The sequence below is a fragment of the Panulirus ornatus genome, chromosome 24, assembly GCF_036320965.1.
Source record: "Panulirus ornatus isolate Po-2019 chromosome 24, ASM3632096v1, whole genome shotgun sequence".
In the NCBI taxonomy this organism is placed as follows: Eukaryota; Metazoa; Arthropoda; class Malacostraca; order Decapoda; family Palinuridae; genus Panulirus; species Panulirus ornatus.
Genome location: NC_092247.1, coordinates 6,842,773 through 6,862,788, shown reverse-complemented (window position 1 = coordinate 6,862,788; position 20,016 = coordinate 6,842,773). Strand labels below are relative to the sequence as shown.

The following is a 20,016-nucleotide window of genomic DNA, read 5'->3' as shown; positions in this document are numbered from 1 at the left end:
CTGGAAAGGTTGACTAGTTGCCTTGACTAGTTGAGAGGTTAATTATTGATATAAATCTCGATTTCTTCTTTTTTATATACTGTCAGGGTTGCAAGTCTACCTTAATTAACTGGGCATATCTACCAATTTTGCCGGCTGGGGACCCCACAACTGGTGAACGTAAGAATTTGATCCACCACATAAAGTGGTAAAGATGATACACTAAACCACTTGGTTTTGTACAACAGTCTTTTACTATTATGTCTGTTCTCATTCTCGGTGTATATTTACTTTCGCTTCATTTGCCAGGTTAGTATTTTTAAAATCTTGGCTTGTCCTTTACATATATAAAAATAACTTAACTGTTCCTCTGTTAATTTCCTTGCTAATTCCTTATTCGTTCCTCTGTTTTCTGCCACAAATGCCCTGTGCTGTTGATGTGGTATGTAGTTCTAAATAAACAATCTCTTTGTAAAACCTTGTACTGTCCTTAATTAAGACATTATAACCTTGTTATAAACCCTGTAATAACTTACTTAACAGCCTTAATCTGACTCTTACTTGCCTACCTTTGTTGCATTAGATCATACCATATGAAGACAGCTACAGTAAGGTTTTGTTAAAGATATGAGAAATAGAAAAAATTTATTTGATTCTCAAATAAGTTAGTGTTCAATTAGATATTTCAAATAATATACATTTTTATACATCAATAACTTAAAATTGATTCTGTTGGTATTGCATGCACAACAATTAAGGTATAGTCTATGAAAGTTAATAGAGTAGCCAGTATACAAATGTTAATACTGACCTTGTAATATTACATATTATCTGGTAATATAAACTCTGTATTTAATGCTGAGGGGTGTGTAGAGAGAAGTGCAGGAGTTGCATCTTCATCCCCACCTGCTGGCATACCTTCCACCAACTGATACTGTGTTACACCTCCAACTGTTTGTTGCAAGACCAGTCGCCCATCGGCTATCTGTAGCAACACTTCGGAGCCATTTAATAAAGGGGTGTCACTAGGAACACTCTCCTGGCCTTCATTACTTGAGGAAGCACTGGTTATATGTGAGGGCTGCTCCCCTTCACTACCACTGTCTACAAACAGCTTTAAGGGAGTGGAGTCTTCTACTACTATCTGAATATCTTGATGTGATGGTTGCTGGAGCAGGTGCTGCAGGCTATCATCCATACTAGCCAACACTTGCATCCCTCCATCCCGTTCTTGTACAGAATGAGCATCTTTATCAACTTCACTTAAACTCTTTGTAGAGCCATTTTCATCTTGCACAATGAATAGTTGCACTCCTCCATCACTGCCAGTCAGCTGCAAAACAGCTCCATTTCCTTCTTCATCCAAGAGCTGTTCTTCAGCACTGCTCTCATCTTCTAACTCGTCAGCATTGGCCAATCCATCAGCAAGATGTAGAATGACAGCCTCCTGACACTGTGCAGTTTCTTCCAAATGGTCCTTCATATCATCCTCTGTTTGTGTAGCATGGAGACAGCCAGGGCACTGCCATACATCTGCTGCTACAGCTGCTGTCTCGCCCTCACCAGCTTCATTGGCCACAACATGAAGCCGGAGAAGTGGCGTAAGATCTTTCCAGCTGAGAGATGATACTTGATCCAAGAATGAAGTAGTGGCTGTAGCAGGATCTATAACCCCAGATGAGACTGGAAACTCTGAAGCTGTAGATGATGATGAACGTGTTTTGACAGCATGACCCTGTGCCTGAACACCATGAGCAGCATGGTCCTCTAAGTGACGAAGCAGAGACCCTCTTACCACAAACATCTTGCCACACACTGAACAGCGCCAGCGGTTAACAACAAGATGGGGAGCTGCATCAGTGAAGCCATGTTCCCCCTGAACATGACGTAATAGTTGATGGCGAGTGGCTGCAGTATGCTGACATACTCCACATTCATAAGGCTTTTCCTGTGTATGAGTTAGAAGGTGCCGTTCTAGCTGTGCTTCACTTCGGAAGGTACGACCACATTCTGCACAGGGGAGAGCAACTGTATTTGAATGTGTTGCCATGTGTCGAATCTGGTCAAATTCTAGGCCAAACTTGCGATCACAAATAGGACAAACATATTGCAGTTCATGATGCCGACGAGCTACGTGGTTTCGTAACAATGCCTCTGACCGGAACATTTTGTGACAACCGTCTGCATGACATATGTTGGGTGTGTTAGAACTGTGAGTAATTATGTGTGCTTTCAGATTAACCTGCTTAACAAAACTCTGGCCACAAATGTGACAAGAATGGGAAGATTCTGAATGGTGAACCATTAAATGGTTTGAAAGAGCTTCTCTGGAAGTATAAATGTGACCACAAGATGTACATGGAAACTCCTTACGATGCTTTCGTTTATGCAAATCTAACTCTTGTTGTGTAGGGAAAACCTTGCGACAATAACTACATACTGGCCTTCCATTTGAATGAGCTCGTATTAAGTGGTCTTTCAGTGGCCTTTGACGTTTAAACTGTTTCTCACATATGTGACAGGTGAATGCCTTTTCTGATGAGTGAGTAATCATATGATCATCAAAGCGATGACGCTCCACAAATGACTTTTCACAAAGAGTGCACTGGTACCTTACAACATTTTCACTACCATGCTCAGATCGCTGGTGCTTTCGATAATATTCCTGAGTGTCACACTCTAACCCACAATGTTCGCATTTCCAATGTTTTTGGCACTTCTCAACATGTTCATTAAAAAAACCAATGGATTTGAATTCTCTTTTACATACTGGACAAGGTCGAGCTTCCTTAAAGAAATGACTTTTATAGTGTTCACGGAGGTTACTTCCCATACCAAATTTAATTTTGCAGTCTGTGCATTCGAATGTCTTTTCATCCATGTGCAACCACAAATGTTCTTCTAAAGCATATATATTATCATAAATCTCAGGACAAAAATCACATCCAATTTTGTGTTTTTTAGGATTTTTGTTACCTAGTTTTAAATATTCTTCATAATGTCGGTTTTTCATGTGCTTCCTAAGTAATGTCCCTTGAGCATATGCTTTATCACACACATGACATTTATGTGGTAACTTACCCTTATGACTTAGCATGTGTGTCTTTAAAAATTTAGTGGTGAGAACTTTGTTGCAAATAGGACAGTTCATCTTCTTTGGAAGATCTTTTACCCTTTGTCCCTTAAGGGGGTTAAGCATGTCCATTTCCTCTAGTCCTCCCTCACGAGTCTGCTGTAAATGAAGTGTAACATCTTCTGATGGAATAGCAGGAATGGCATTTACTTCTTTTCCTTCATCTTTAACCTGCACAGTGCCATCACTAGCTATGACCAGCGTTTTAGAGCTAACGGCTGTGGCATAATCTACTTTACTATCTCCATCGGTGTCCTCATCTGGCTGTCCTAATCTTTCACAAATACTCTCATTTTCAGACTGGCTAGTAGTATCCCCATTTTCAATACTTCCAACAGGGTCACAGGTATGAACAGTCTTCATATGATCCTCTAATGCTTCCTCTTTCATAAATCCTAAGTGACATAACTTGCAAGAAAAAGCTCTGTGACTGTTACGGTGAAACCGAAGCATGTCTATGCAAGCAAACTTTTCACCACAATGCTGACAAAGAAATGTAGTCTCAGTTTTGTGCACAGAAGTATAGTGTTCCTCTAAGTCTCTAGGATCCTGATATCCAGCCATACACTTGAGACAGTTGTAGAGCTTAAGATTTAAAGCTTTATGAACTCTCACCATGTGACGGTGCATGGTGCTAAGGCAGGTGCTCTTGTATTTACAGTACTTGCATGTGTACTCTTGGCCATTATGCATTTTCTGGTGATGGAGTCGAAGAGCCCTTGCACCAAAGATTTCTTGATTACAAAAGGGACATTCAAACATCCTGTTTTGTTTAACCTGTTCTCGAATTTTAGTACTAGCAGGAACCCTAATTAGTTTGTTTCTACCTGCAACAGGATGCATAATTTCTTTGTGATGTTCAAGAGAAGTTCCTAAGACAAATTCTGCCTCACATATTTCACAGTATAATGTAGGATCTTTGTCATGATAAGTAGAGAGATGACGTTCCAGTGGATGAAAGCTATTGAAGGTTCTGAAGCACTCTGTGCACTGGACTGGCTTACGCTTGAGATGCATGTGGAGGTGGTGTCTATCACGACCTCTCAATGTTGGAAATGTTCTATCACAGTCACTACATTTAAAGCCTTCTTCATTACTTTTTTCATTTTCTGTCAAGTCAGTTTCCGCATGACATTCCTGCGCATGTTTCCGTGCAGCATCTTTACAATAAAATATTTCACTACAAAGTTTACATCGATACTTCTTTTGATCTGATACATCACTACTATTTTCCTGTTTTATAGCAGACTCAATCATATATGTAGAGTCTTCCTGTACAATAGCATTCAAAACATCTGGGTCATTAATTACAGCACGGACAGTATTATCTTCACTTTGGGTGATGGTAACCTCAAGGCTAGGCATACTAGTTGCTAGATCTTCTTCAATTTCTGCAATTTCAATCGATGGTGTCCTAAGGTCTTCAAAGGCTTGTTTACTCTCAGTTTTGATGTCACACCAACTGGTATCAATATCTAAACCTTCTTCCTTTATTTCTGATCCATGATTTGGTAAATGATCAATTTTCTTCAGACTGCTGTTGTTATCACTCCTTTCCTGTTGTGAATTCATTTCATCTATTACATTAATGAGATCTTCTCCCTCATTTTCAAGATTTTCAATATCATGAATTAATGATGAGTCTGCATCAGCAGCAATACCAAATATCTCTTGTACAACTTCGTCCAAGTCCAGTCTATCCTTTTCATTTGTGTGTACTTCTCTGTCCTGCATGTCCAGGTCTGTTACCTGGATAATACACATTTTGTCCATGTCATCATCTCTGGTCTTGTCTTCAACAGGTATAATACCAAGATTAACCGATTTTTTTTTCCTCCCCCCACCTCTCTTCTTGGACTTTGGTTCTTCAACATCTTCACCCTCTATGTAGAAGTCTTTTTCACCCTTAAGGACTTCTAAGAAGGTGTTGAACTTTTCTGAACGTTTTCTTTTCTCTCGTTCATTGACCATCAATGGTGGAGGCTCTATGACAGTGTCCTCTGTCTTTTTCTTCTTAAAAACCTTGGGAGGCCTACCTCTTCGTCTCTTAGGGACAATATTAGGAGGTTCTGCATTTTCTTCTGTTTTTGCTGTAGACTTTGAATCATTGTCATTAACCTTTATATTTTTGTACTGTCTTTCCAGTTCTTCCTTGATGTTCTCATTATTATATGGCTCCCCCACAACAACAGATATTGTACCTGGGATATCATTTGCCTTTTTGGAAGAATCTTTTATTTTGGTCATGATATGACTATCCATATCCGTTGTCATCTTCTGTAACCTATCTTTCTCATTAAACAATTCAGAGCATTTCATGCAAATGAAGTCAGAAGCCTTTAGTCTCTGATGAAGGGCAAATGCTACAACTTCTTTAAGTGGAGTACCAGTGTGCTCAGTGACACCATTAACGATGAAGACACGAGGGTCATCTTGCTGCAGAACAACACCACATACTACACACTGTTGAGACTCCATCCTCAACAACGACACAATCCTGCAGAAAAGTTATCTTTGAAAAAATATTTCAAATTTCACAAAGAAATAAATATATAAAGGAAGAAAATAGAAAGGGTTGAAACAGAAATCAGTACATAGTGATAAGTCTGATAAGCAAGGAGACCAAAATCAAACAACGGTTGCAAAAAAGGACAAGGTTAAAGCATGGTAAAAAACTGCAGTATGACTTCAGATGAAAAAACTATCATCAAGTCCTCACTAACTGGGTACCATTAGGATTATGAATTTTCTGGGAAAATGGTGAATTTTATCAGAATGAAACTACTACTTTTGACTTCTTACATAAGACTGATCAATGTGCAGTCAGCAAAGAAGTATCACTACCCTTGGGTTCAAAGAAATTCAAAATTAGTAATGTCACTCTTGGTATGGTTAGTACTTCTGATTGCTATCTAATACTATATTCTCTGACTTAAATTTCTGAAATTAAAAAAATGGTTTATTGAAACAGGAAAAACAAATTTATCTCAGCTTTGGTAACACTCATTTTCAAAAGTGTTTGCACTATGTAGATAGTACAATTAAAGGGGTGGGTGTGAGAAAGACCACCTGTGACATGGACAAATAGAGTGGAGTACAATTAAAGGGGTTGGTGTGAGAGAAAGACCACCTGTGACATGGACAAATAGAGTGGAAGAATACTGGATAGAGAGAAATGGTGGGAGAATGCATGGAATGGTGTATGCAATGGAGGCATGTAAGAACAGGGATAAGTGGAGACTTGCTGTGGCCACCTTCTTAATGGGAGTTCACGAATAGAAAGGGTGTCAGAGATACAGATAGATAGATGTGCACTACGCTTATAAAAGGCAAAGAAAATTGTAAAGTCAAAGAGATTAGTTAACATTTTCCCTATATTATGTGATTAAGACTCTGAAAGTTTTGATAAAAAGCAAACATTTGAACAGGTAAACAAAAATATTAATTATCATGGCATTATTTTGTTCATGAGAGAATTATACCAATGCATGCGTATATTTTTAATTACAGTACTTGGAGCATAAACAACCAAAAATGTTCAAAAAATATGAATCTAGATTTGAAACTTATAAATGATTCATATTTGAAGTGATATTTGACAGTTGCAGCCATTCATACATAAATGAGCAATGGTAGAGAATGGAACTCAAATAATATCAAAATTCTTGTGAAATGCAATGAAGTAAAACTAAAAATGTTTTTATTTAGAAATGTTAATTGTAAAGCTATGCCATATTTTCTAAATATTCTATCACCTTGTATATTTCAATGTACATATTCCTTGTGTTTTACACAAGTACTATTCAGTATATTTTAATAATCAAAAGGTTTTCAGTGTAATGGTTTGGGCACATGGAGAGAATGAGTGAGGAAAGATTGACCAAGAGGATATGTGTGTCGGAGGTGGAGGGAACGAGGAGAAGTGGGAGACCAAATTGGAGGTGGAAAGATGGAGTGAAAAAGATTTTGTGTGATCGAGGCCTGAACATGCAGGAGGGTGAAAGGAGGGCAAGGAATAGAGTGAATTGGAGCGATGTGGTATACCGGGGTTGACGTGCTGTCAGTGGATTGAATCAGGGCATGTGAAGCGTCTGGGGTAAACCATGGAAAGCTGTGTAGGTATGTATATTTGCGTGTGTGGACGTATGTATATACATGTGTATGGGGGTGGGTTGGGCCATTTCTTTCGTCTGTTTCCTTGCGCTACCTCGCAAACGCGGGAGACAGCGGCAAAAAAAAAAAAAGATAAAAGACAATTGGAATATGGAAGTATCTGGTATTTTCATAAAGAGAAGTTCCTCCACTTTGATTGTGTACTTTTCTATCATGTTTAGTGTCACTGCCAAATAGGGAGAACAAGTATTCTAAGTATGCACTTGCTTTCCATGGTGGGATCAAAAAGGTGGGGGACTTTGGTAGGCAATGGGAATGCATTCCTGTTTTCTCAAATACTAATTGCTTTACACATATTCACTGCACATGCAAATCCTCAGGAACATATGACCTGCACAAAGCATGATCATATGTACAAGAAGTACCTCGGACTAACCAGGTATTGCCTTGGTGATCTTGTCTCATCAAATCTCAGGGTTTGGGCTCAGTCATTTTTTCATGACTCCTGACTCAACAAGGAACTATGATTTGTGGCCTGCAACACTATTCATCCAAATAGCTCTTCTCCAAATTCTGTAGTCTCACTTCTGGAACAAAATTTTTAAATAATTTTATGAAATATCATCATAATTATGTTAAAAGGCATTTATACTAGACATCAGAATTATTAGAAAACATTATTTCTTATACATCAAGAACAGATGACTGACCCTTAAAGTATATGCATATAAAACTTAATCATATAACCAAAGAATCCCTACATCTAAGCTGTGTTATGATCAGTAACTTGAAAAGGCTTAACTCCTTAAGAAGTTTTTCAATGAATTTTTGTATTTTTTTTCATCTACAGATAAACGAGTTACAATGAAATGCTGAAAGCTATCCCAGGACCAATTTTTAAGTGAGAAGTTCTTTGAGAGGAATGCTCCAGTTATGCAGTCTCACTGAAGGCGACTTCACTCATGGTGTAACCTCCAGAAGATGAGAGTCCAGTAACACCTATATGTATAGTTGGCTGTATTTTTGTCAACTGAGCCACATACAATATAGTTTGTTTACACTGCATATTAAGGTGGGCCATGTTGATGTTTCTGACTGAACATAATGATGCATTTAGTCAGTAAAGTAAGCATGAGATCATTCAAATACAGGTGAGAAAGTTCATACTACAACAGTTGTGAGGTTCCTTCTTACCAGGCATTCATAACTATCGAGTGAATCTCTTGTGTTTATTAGTTCTTTTGATTGTCATTATTTCAAAATTCATGTCTATCAATCTATCTATATAAGACCATATCAAAATTTGCTCCTCATGAAACTTGTCTGCTGAATGCATTTATCTTTACATATGAATGAATGTATGATTAATATAAAGTACTAATAATTTTCACATAAAACCTCTAATTTTATTTTACTTCTGTCAAAAAATGCAAATGGCAAATCTGACATCATACTCCCCTATTGTTCACATAGGCCATTAAAATTTTCATGCAAGAAATATTATAAAGCATATAAAGCCTACACTCTAAATATGCCCACATAATACAGTACTCAAAATGAAATTACAGACAGTTTCATCTATGTGAAAGCTTGAGGATATTTTATGGTCTGGTTGACCATCAAACATGCTATATTTTCCTCCACTACAAGTAAAATAATTAAAGCTGCTGTACCCAAAAGAGTTTGTAATCTATTTCTAAACATGATATAATTAGGAACACTTTATTCTCTTTATACAAAATCTGCATTCTACCGAATTGAGAATAATTTTACATTTAGTAAGAATGTAATCAGGGATTAGCAATACTCAGAAACTTGTATTATCATCTTCCCAATAACTGATACCTTTACTCCATCAAAGAACAGGTCAATCAAAAAAAATACAATTCTAACATCAATATCACACAAATCATTAGCATTGAAGAGCTACTACTAATGTATATATTAGACTTAAAAAGACATTTAAAGACAAACTACTTTATACAGCAGCTCTCATATGCTGGCGTATTGTGTGTGAATAGGATGTAAGTAAAGTACGCTTTTGACTAACATACTCATTTTAAGTGTTGAAAGAAAGGTATTATTTATCGGGAGATAAGCTGATGTGCATATTATAACCTTCCTAATTCCAGATTATTTCCTTTTCTTACTCTTATATTTATGTAGTATGCGAGCTCTCGGCCATGATAAAAGTTTCATTATGTATGGGATATTTCAGACAAAATTAAATGTGTGAGGAACCATTGCATAATTTTTTATCGTGATCAGTTGATGAATATAATCATTCTCGAGAGTTTAAGAATCAAGTCAATCATTATCCATCGTATATTTCCATTTAAGGTACATCCGTTACTTATACTGTTAAAAATCGTCGAAATACGAAATAACATTACACTTCCATCATGAATAGTGGGGTATTCTGGACAATAAAGTAATCGTGTAATAAAGAACTTTTGCATCAGTTCGGCCGTATGACAGTATTGGATAGAATGCAATAGATTAACCTCTCGTTATTACTAATACTCTAGTGCACTGGTATTTTGACGGTTGGACCAGAGATATTAAAGACTGGGGCATATAAGCTGTCAACGCTGGACTCAGTATGTAATAGTGAAGGGATATTCAAGGCCAGTTGGTGTTAAAGTCATATGTAAACAAGTCATCGGGAGGTGAACATCTAGGACCAAGTACCTTGTTTACGGTTCTTCTGCAGTAAATTATATATTAAGAAGAAGAACGTGTACTTACATGAATAATGTATATTTGGTGCCTGAATTACTGGGTAAAACATCACAGGAGGCCGAGAAATAGGAAGAGTCACATGTAGCAGTGACCGTCTATTCCGAAAGGAACCGTCCAATAGCCAAGATGGCGGTGCGGTCTTGTAGCGCCAAATTCAAATGTATGAAGTTGAACCCTTATATATATTATTCATCTAGTGATTAATATATATTAATTTATAATGCCATTTATTGTCTTTTAGTTATGTATAGTGTAAGTGAATAATGATGTATTCCATATCAGATGTGAGTGATGTAATTAACTGATGAAATACCCCTAATTATCTTTGGATAATGTAATTGGATAATGAAATATTAATTATTTTCTGTGGATAGTGTAGATACATGTTTAGATATCTTGTATTATGTCCGGATAATATTATTTTATGATGAAGTGTTCCTTATTACTGTGAATGATGTATTTGAATGATGAAATATACCTTATTACCATTAACATTAATGAAAAATATTGTGAATACTTTAGCTCATATTAATTTATTTCAGGAGAGATTAGACTACAGTGCCCCTTGGAGAAGTGAAGATGAATGATATTGATGTTGTAAGTAAGAGTTTAAAGTACTGAGAAACCTGTAGAAATTGTTTTTCTGTATGATTATATTGGCTAACTATTTTCACCGATTATTGCATACATGTACACATGCCTTACATCCTCGATAAAGAAGAGAGGAAAGTGATTGGTTCTCAGTGAATGTAGGTTTGCGGCAGGGGTGTGTGATGTCTCCATGGTTGTTTAAATTGTTTATGGATGGGGTTGTTAGGGAGGTGAATGCAAGAGTTTTGGAAAGAGGGGCAAGTATGAAGTCTGTTGGGGATGAGAGAGCTTGGGAAGTGAGTCAGTTGTTGTTCGCTGATGATACAGCGTTGGTGGCTGATTCATGTGAGAAACTGCAGAAGCTGGTGACTGAGTTTGGTAAAGTGTGTGAAAGAAGAAAGTTAAGAGTAAATGTGAATAAGAGCAAGGTTATTAGGTACAGTAGGGTTGTGGGTCAAGTCAATTGGGAGGTGAGTTTGAATGGAGAAAAACTGGAGGAAGTGAAGTGTTTTAGATATCTGGGAGTGGATCTGGCAGCGGATGGAAACATGGAAGCGGAAGTGGATCATAGGGTGGGGGAGGGGGCGAAAATTCTGGGAGCCTTGAAGAATGTGTGGAAGTCGAGAACATTATCTCGGAAAGCAAAAATGGGTATGTTTGAAGGAATAGTGGTTCCAACAATGTTGTATGGTTGCGAGGCATGGACTATGGATAGAGTTGTGCGCAGGAGGATGGATGTGCTGGAAATGAGATGTTTGAGGACAATGTGTAGTGTGAGGTGGTTTGATCGAGTAAGTAACGTAAGGGTAAGAGAGATGTGTGGAAATAAAAAGAGCGTGGTTGAGAGAGCAGAAGAGGGTGTTTTGAAATGGTTTGGGCACATGGAGAGAATGAGTGAGGAAAGATTGACCAAGAGGATATATGTGTCGGAGGTGGAGGGAACGAGGAGAAGAGGGAGACCAAATTGGAGGTGGAAAGATGGAGTGAAAAAGATTTTGTGTGATTGGGGCCTGAACATGCAGGAGGGTGAAAGGAGGGCAAGGAATAGAGTGAATTGGAGCGATGTGGTATACCGGGGTTGATGTGCTGTCAGTGGATTGAATCAAGGCATGTGAAGCGTCTGGGGTAAACCATGGAAAGCTGTGTAGGTATGTATATTTGCGTGTGTGGACGTATGTATGTACATGTGTATGGGGGTGGGTTGGGCCATTTCTTTCGTCTGTTTCCTTGCGCTACCTCGCAAACGCAGGAGACAGCGACAAAGCAAAAAAAAAAAGAAAAAAAATTGCATACAATTTACTGCAGTGTAAGATATTAATGATAATGCTTAAAATGATGAACAGGATGCATAAAGATGAAAAAGGAATGATCTTTTGAAGATTATGAGTTGTATGAAATCTTTCAGGTGAATATTAAGAAGCAGGGTAGAATACTTAAACTGCCAAAAGCAGGATAGAGGAAATTCATATGCAGAGGATAGTGATTATTCATAGTTTAATGCGTGCACTTCTTTTGAATCTGTCATGATGAGAAGGAAGTTAAGATGTGTCATCAACTTTTCTCTCAAAAAAGTAATCTACAGGAAATTGAAAATATGTTATTTTAACATGAAACTTTACATAGGTGCAAGAGATAATTTTCATTCTTTTTATATAGCTTCTATATATGTAGTACCCTCTATACTTTAATATCACCTTTTGTTTATAGTTAATGGAATGTACTGTGATCTTTTAACCACTGATATTGTACGTCATGCTTTTCAGTCTGTCATTATCCCAGTTCACAATGCTGGGTTATGGCTTGAGCAATGCTTGGCATCTGTGTTGAAGCAGCAGCATACCCTGACAGTGGAAGTATCTATATTCTTGGACTCTTGTACTGACACATCTGAGAACATTGTCCAAAAGTGGTCCATAAAACTTGAAAACCAAGGATATATTGTCACTATTTTGAAGGAGGACAATGTTAATCCCAAAGGGGGTATGAGACATATATTGTACTTCTTATATGATAATGGATTTTAACTTTGAAATATTTGCTATTTATGTGGATGCTAGATAGTATGTATTTCCAATGAACTATATTTTTCCTTTTCAGTTGGATATGCAAAAAATAAGGCTATTGAGCAAAGCCATGGCAAGTTTCTGTGTTTTCTGGATTCAGTAAGTTGTTCTTGATTTTTTTATTCTATCACTTTAACTCTGTACAAGTTATTAAAAAAGCTGTTCAGGTTAAGTGGCTAACTTTTAAGACATATATTTAGTTAGTTTCACAGCATTTGAATAAGATACATTAAATATCTTGAGAAATGCAAACCATATCAAAATTATTAAGAAAAAGTGGGTAAAAACATTAGCTTAATTTGTGTTGATGAAGCAGGCATGGATATGCATTAGGTAGAGGTCTTTAAATTAACAGATGCCTAATCCTTTTCTGTCAGCTGTATATTGCATTATGATAATTTTTTCCCATAAGAAACAGTGATGTAATTAGCTCCTCTTTTTGGGTTTTTCATATCTGTCATTCTATATGTAGGGTAGTTTGCACGTGTATTTCAATACATGTGCACACATAACTATGAGAATTATGAAAGTGCATGAATATTATTATCGGCATTACTGGAAAGTAAAATATTGTATTAGTTATCTTATTCATAGATCTCTGTAAGCTGTTTAGAAAAGTATTATTTTTATGTAACCCCAGGACCCTGATTATGGAGATCCTACAGCTTCCAGGTTGCATTCCACACTGGAGCAGGGAAGTGATGGATTTCTTTGGAAAAAGGAAGTCCTTGATGGGACTCTATTTCTATACATGTATTGATGATGTAGCATTACAGAATATAACTTCTCAATTGCAGTGTAACCACTTGCTGGTGAAGTCAGTTAACACAATTAGAAAAGTATGTATTTATGTATGTACCTGAATGCATTTCAGGGTTCTAGATAGATTTTTGTTGCCAAGTCCTTATATGAAACAGATGGCAGCTCAATAGATACTTGAAGAAACCTAATTGCAAAGTCACGAAAGTCAAGTGTTTCGTGATGTGTAATTAAGACTTTAGCAGTGAACTTTTTTGAAATTTATATGAAGGAAGTTTGAATGGAGAAAAACTGGAGGAAGTTAAGTGTTTTAGATACCTGCGAGTGGGTTTGGCAGCAGATGGAACCATGGAAGTGGAAGTGAGTCACAGGGTGGGGGAGGGGGCAAAGGTTCCGGAGCACTGAAGATTATGTGGAAGGTGAGAACTTTGTCTTGGAGAGCAAAAATGGTATGTTTGAAGGAGTGGTGGTTCCAACAATGTTATATGATTGTGTGGCATGGGCTATAGATAGGGTTGTGCAGAGGAGGGTGGATGCGTTAGAAATGAGATGTTTGAGAACAATATGTGGTGTGAGGTGGTTTGATTAAGTACTGAAAGGGTAAGAGAGATTTTTTTTTTTTTTTTTTGTCGCTGTCTCCCGCGTTTGCAAGGTAGCGCAAGGAAACAGACGAAAGAAATGGCCCAACCCACCCCCATACACATGTATATACATAAACTCCCACACACGCAAGTATACATACCTACACAGCTTTCCATGGTTTACCCCAGACGCTTCACATGCCTTGATTCAATCCACTGACAGCACGTCAACCCCGGTATACCACATCGATCCAATTCACTCTATTCCTTGCCCTCCTTTCACCCTCCTGCATGTTCAGGCCCCGATCACACAAAATCTTTTTCACTCCATCTTTCCACCTCCAATTTGGTCTCCCACTTCTCCTCGTTCCCTCCACCTCCGACACATATATCCTCTTGGTCAATCTTTCCTCACTCATTCTCTCCATGTGCCCAAACCATTTCAAAACATCCTCTTCTGCTCTCTCAACCACGCTCTTTTTATTTCCACACATCTCTCTTACCCTTACGTTACTTACTCGATCATACCACCTCACACCACACATTGTCCTCAAACATCTCATCTCCAGCACATCCATCCTCCTGCGCACAACTCTATCCATAGCCCACGCCTCGCAACCATACAACATTGTTGGAACCACTATTCCTTCAAACATACCCATTTTTGAGATGTGTGGTAATAAAAAGAGTGTGGTTGAGAGAGCTGAAGAGGGTGTATTGAAATGGTTTGGTCACATGGAGAGAATGAGTGAGGAAAGATTGTCAAAGAGGATATATGTGTCAGAGGTGGAGGGAACAAGAAGTGGGAGACCAAATTGGAGGTGGAAGGATGGAGTGAAAAAGATTTTGAGCGATCGGGGCCTGAACATACAAGAGGGTGAAAGGCGTGCAAGGAATAGAGTGAATTAGAACGATGTGGTATACTGGGATTGATGTGCTGTCAGTGGATTGAACCAGGGCATGTGAAGCGTCTGGAGTAAACCATGGAAAGTTTTGTGAGCCGTGGATGTGGAAAGGGAGCTGTGGTTTCGGTGCATTACACATGACAGGTAGAGACTGAGTGTGAACAAATGTGGCCTTTGTTGTCTTTTCCTAGCACTACCTTGCACGCATGTGGGGGGAGGGAGTTCCATTTCATGTGTGGCAAGGTGGCGGCAGGAATGGATGAAGGCAGGGTGTATGAATATGTACATGTGTGTATATATGTATATGTCTGTGTATGTATATATATATATATATATGTATGTACATATATGTTGAAATGTATAGGTATGTGTATGTGCATGTGTATGTGGGTGGGTTGGGCCATTCTTTCGTATGTTGCCTTGCGCTACCTCACTAACATGGGAGACAGTGACAAAGTATAATAAATAAATAAATATGTATATGTATATGTATATATACATTGAAATGTATAGGTATGTATATGTGTGTGTGTGTGTGTGTGTGGGAGTTTATGTATATACATGTGTATGTGGGTGGGTTGGGCCATTCTTTCGTCTGTTTCCTTGCGCTTCCTTGCTAATGCAGGAGACATAGACAAAGTAAGATAATCAAAAAAATTAAAAAATTATAATCTTACTGTAGACATTACACCCTCATTATTTTGATCATACATATTATTCATGAATTTTCTGTCAGACTCATGGTGCAGTGTTAAACCTCTGCATTCACCACTTAAGACTGGATTGTTACCATGATTGTCATACTTAGGTCCCTAATTAAGTTAAGCATCCTTTCTCAGAGGATTACTTACTACCCTACATAAACAAGGCAGTGTCAGAGGTGTTATCATAGTGATAACTCCTGCAGTTTTAATGAATTACACTGCATCTAGGAGATTTTGAGTGTACTAATTTGGTTTAAATGATGGAAATTTACTTTTTAACCTCATAGGAAACAGTTTTCTAAAAGGAAAAGACATCTTTGGAAGAAAAATTATATTTTACAAGACATTGACTGTGTGGAAAAAGAGATGTACTTTTAACTTAAGCAGAGAATGAAGAAGTGAATCATTCTCCATATATTAGAGAACTTGATTTCTATGTACTTATTGTTATGTTAAAACATTTTTCACTTTTAGCTTACAGGACATAAGTTGAAGACATTGAATATGAGTGTCCTGAGAGGCTGTACACATTTGAACCCACCCTCTGGAAATATTGATGGAGATAGAGATAATATAGATTTGCTTTGTCATATACTATCTTTAAGAAGTGGTATATGTATGGATATACATATACCACTTTTTTCAGGAAAATGTAGGAAAGAACTTTGAATTTGGAACTTCTACTAAGATATAAAAACAGTTTGCTTTTTTAGGATAGGATAGTTTAAACAGGATCTATTGTAGACCCTAGATATTTTTCTTCTTTTAGGTTTTTAAGAACACATTACAGAGGTATAAGTTTGTTGAGTATTCCTGGTAAATTATATGGGAGGGTATTGATTGAGAGGGTGAAGGCATGTACAGAGCATCAGATTGGGGAAGAGCAGTGCGGTTTCAGAAGTGGTAGAGGATGTGTGGATCAGGTGTTTGCTTTGAAGAATGTATGTGAGAAATACTTAGAAAAGCAAATGGATTTGTATGTAGCATTTATGGATCTGGAGAAGGCATATGATAGAGTTGATAGAGATGCTCTGTGGAAGGTATTAAGAATATATGGTGTGGGAGGCAAGTTGTTAGAAGCAGTGAAAAGTTTTTATCGAGGATGTAAGGCATGTGTACGTGTAGGAAGAGAGGAAAGTGATTGGTTCTCAGTGAATGTAGGTTTGCGGCAGGGGTGTGTGATGTCTCCATGGTTGTTTAATTTGTTTATGGATGGGGTTGTTAGGGAGGTAAATGCAAGAGTCCTGGAAAGAGGGGCAAGTATGAAGTCTGTTGGGGATGAGAGAGCTTGGGAAGTGAGTCAGTTGTTGTTCGCTGATGATACAGCGCTGGTGGCTGATTCATGTGAGAAACTGCAGAAGCTGGTGACTGAGTTTGGTAAAGTGTGTGGAAGAAGAAAGTTAAGAGTAAATGTGAATAAGAGCAAGGTTATTAGGTACAGTAGGGGTGAGGGTCAAGTCAATTGGGAGGTGAGTTTGAATGGAGAAAAACTGGAGGAAGTGAAGTGTTTTAGATATCTGGGAGTGGATCTGTCAGCGGATGGAACCATGGAAGCGGAAGTGGATCATAGGGTGGGGGAGGGGGCGAAAATTTTGGGAGCCTTGAAAAATGTGTGGAAGTCGAGAACATTATCTCGGAAAGCAAAAATGGGTATGTTTGAAGGAATAGTGGTTCCAACAATGTTGTATGGTTGCGAGGCGTGGGCTATGGATAGAGATGTGCGCAGGAGGATGGATGTGCTGGAAATGAGATGTTTGAGGAAAATGTGTGGTGTGAGGTGGTTTGATCGAGTAAGTAACGTAAGGGTAAGAGAGATGTGTGGAAATAAAAAGAGCGTGGTTGATAGAGCAGAAGAGGGTGTTTTGAAATGGCTTGGGCACATGGAGAGAATGAGTGAGGAAAGATTGACCAAGAGGATATATGTGTCGGAGGTGGAGGGAACGAGGAGAAGAGGGAGACCAAATTGGAGGTGGAAAGATGGAGTGAAAAAGATTTTGTGTGATCGGGGCCTGAACATGCAGGAGGGTGAAAGGAGGGCAAGGAATAGAGTGAATTGGAGCGATGTGGTATACAGGGGTTGATGTGCTGTCAGTGGATTGAATCAAGGCATGTGAAGCGTCTGGGGTAAACCATGGAAAGCTGTGTAGGTATGTATATTTGCGTGTGTGGACGTGTGTATGTACATGTGTATGGGGGGGGGGTTGGGCCATTTCTTTCGTCTGTTTCCTTGCGCTACCTCGCAAACGCGGGAGACAGCGACAAAGTATAAAAAAAAAAAAAAAAAGAACACATTATGAGTAACTTGAGCTAAAATCATATATCTGCCTATCCAGGTGTGACAGTTTTGTGCATGTTTAGAATAGGATGGATTATGAACACTTCATTCTAAACCCTGGTTATTTTATATTTTGATACCGAAAATTCAGTACTTGTGGTCATTTTACATTTTCAAAAATAGTGCATAATGGTTAAGGTATTCTACTAGTGATGTGATCTTTAACTTAACCTAAGACTCAAAGCAGTTACTAAGTGGAAGGAAGTAGTATACTTCCAACAGGTGCGGCAGTCCTGGCTGATACTGGGAGAATGCAGAAAACATGGGAGGATGATAGTAGAATATGATGTATTGGGATAGATGATAAATGGAGTCAGTGATTAAACTTCATTTACATAAAAAAAACATTAGAAAGGTAATCACTTCTTATAGTCCAGAATTTAAGTTCTGGTGAGTTACTAAATTGACTTTTTTCAAGTCACTTTACATACGTACATAGGTAAGTAAATTAATGAAGTGTTTTGATAAATAGCAAATTTAACTTTTATATTTAGATTAGTAAAACATTTTGTTGTCTTATTACAACAACTGTTCTCTCTTACAGGATGATATCATGATGTCATCACGAATACAAAAGCAGTATGAACTAGCATCTCATAATCACAATGCTGTAAGTAAATTTTCCTCAGAATCATTTGATGATCTAGACAGTTACATTACCTGTTTTTTCTTTATATTCAAAATTATTAAATTTGTATGTTTGAAGGAATAGTGGTTCCAACAATGTTGTATGGTTGCGAGGTGTGGGCTATGGATAGAGTTGTGCGCAGGAGGATGGATGTGCTGGAAATGAGATGTTTGAGGACAATGTGTGGTGTGAGGTGGTTTGATCGAGTAAGTAACGTAAGGGTAAGAGAGATGTGTGGAAATAAAAAGAGCGTGGTTGAGAGAGCAGAAGAGGTTGTTTTGAAATGGTTCGGGCACATGGAGAGAATGAGTGAGGAAAGATTGACCAAGAGAATATATGTGTCGGAGGTGGAGGGAACGAGGAGAAGAGGGAGACCAAATTGGAGGTGGAAAGATGGAGTGAAAAAGATTTTGTGTGATCGGGGCCTGAACATGCAGGAGGGTGAAAGGAGGGCAAGGAATAGAGTGAATTGGAGCGATGTGGTATACCGGGGTTGACGTGCTGTCAGTGGATTGAATCAAGGCATGTGAAGCGACTGGGGTAAACCATGGAAAGCTGTGTAGGTATGTATATTTGCGTGTGTGGACGTATGTATATACATGTGTATGGGGGTGGGTTAGGCCATTTCTTTCGTCTGTTTCCTTGCGCTACCTCGCAAACGCGGGAGACAGCAACAAAGCAAAAAAAAAAAAAAAAAAAAAGAACTATACTTGTATTACCTTTATCATTTTTTCTTTATAGTGATTTGCTTGATTTTAATGAGGAAACTAAAGCTTTCTTTAACTGAATGTTAATAAAATGAAGTCTTGAGTGGTTACAAGAAACCCAAGTGGGTTGGATGGGATACAGCAGAATTGTTGAATAGTGGTAATGTAGCAGCAAAATCGAGGATGCCCAAAATAAGTATGTATTCTTGGGAAAGTGAGAGGATGCCAGATTACTAGACAGGAGAAATGATATTACCTTTGTACAAATATATATTTTTTTTTTCTTTTTTTTTATACCTCGTCGCTGTCTCCCACGGTTGCGAGGTAGCGCAAGGAAACAGACGAAAGAAATGGCCCAACCCCCCCATACACATGTACATACACACGTCCACACACGCAAATATACATACCTACACAGCTTTCCATGGTTTACCCCGGACGCTTCACATGCCTTGATTCAATCCACTGACAGCACGTCAACCCCTGTATACCACATCGCTCCAATTCACTCTATTCCTTGCCCTCCTTTCACCCTCCTGCATGTTCAGGCCCCGATCACACAAAATCCTTTTCACTCCATCTTTCCACCTCCAATTTGGTCTCCCTCTTCTCCTCGTTCCCTCCACCTCCGACACATATATCCTCTTGGTCAATCTTTCCTCACTCATTCTCTCCATGTGCCCAAACCATTTCAAAACACCCTCTTCTGCTCTCTCAACCACGCTCTTTTTATTTCCACACATCTCTCTTACCCTTACGTTACTTACTCGATCAAA

The 20,016-nt window shown here is 38.2% G+C and overlaps 2 protein-coding genes across 4 annotated transcripts in view; one reads left to right on the top strand and one right to left on the bottom strand.

Moving 5' to 3' along the window:
* Positions 1-610: 610 nt before the first annotated feature.
* LOC139757051 (uncharacterized) lies at positions 611-10,114 on the bottom strand. 3 transcript variants are annotated; one of them, XM_071677075.1, is made up of 3 exons: positions 9,974-10,114; positions 7,587-7,812; positions 611-5,609 (listed from the first exon to the last, which is right to left on the bottom strand). In XM_071677075.1, exons 2-3 carry the CDS (start codon positions 7,688-7,690, stop codon positions 800-802), a joined length of 4,914 nt encoding a protein of 1,637 aa, XP_071533176.1. In that variant the 5' UTR covers positions 7,691-7,812; positions 9,974-10,114; the 3' UTR covers positions 611-799. The 3 variants fall into 3 exon arrangements, with proteins under 3 accessions (XP_071533176.1, XP_071533178.1, XP_071533179.1); XM_071677077.1 differs by having other exon boundaries at positions 7,662-7,812; XM_071677078.1 differs by lacking the exon at positions 9,974-10,114 and having other exon boundaries at positions 7,651-7,798.
* LOC139757052 (queuosine-tRNA galactosyltransferase-like) overlaps positions 9,990-20,016 on the top strand; it is a 38,495-nt gene continuing 28,468 nt past the window's right edge. Inside the window, exons 1-5 of the mRNA XM_071677079.1 lie at positions 9,990-10,127; positions 10,510-10,564; positions 12,322-12,538; positions 12,656-12,720; positions 18,450-18,515. Coding sequence (XP_071533180.1) covers positions 10,547-10,564; positions 12,322-12,538; positions 12,656-12,720; positions 18,450-18,515 — 366 coding nt within the window. The 5' untranslated portion in view covers positions 9,990-10,127; positions 10,510-10,546. The remainder of the gene's footprint in view (positions 10,128-10,509; positions 10,565-12,321; positions 12,539-12,655; positions 12,721-18,449; positions 18,516-20,016) is intronic.

Bases quoted from the DNA above. Each gene is read 5' to 3' on its own strand.
- LOC139757051 (XM_071677075.1), bottom strand. From the start codon at position 7,690: ATGAGACAAGATCACCAAGGCAATACCTGGTTAGTCCGAGGTACTTCT. The intron at 5,610-7,586 runs GTGAATATGTGT...ACTTTTCTGCAG, and splicing joins CCTGAGGATTTGCATGTGCA to GATTGTGTCGTTGTTGAGGA.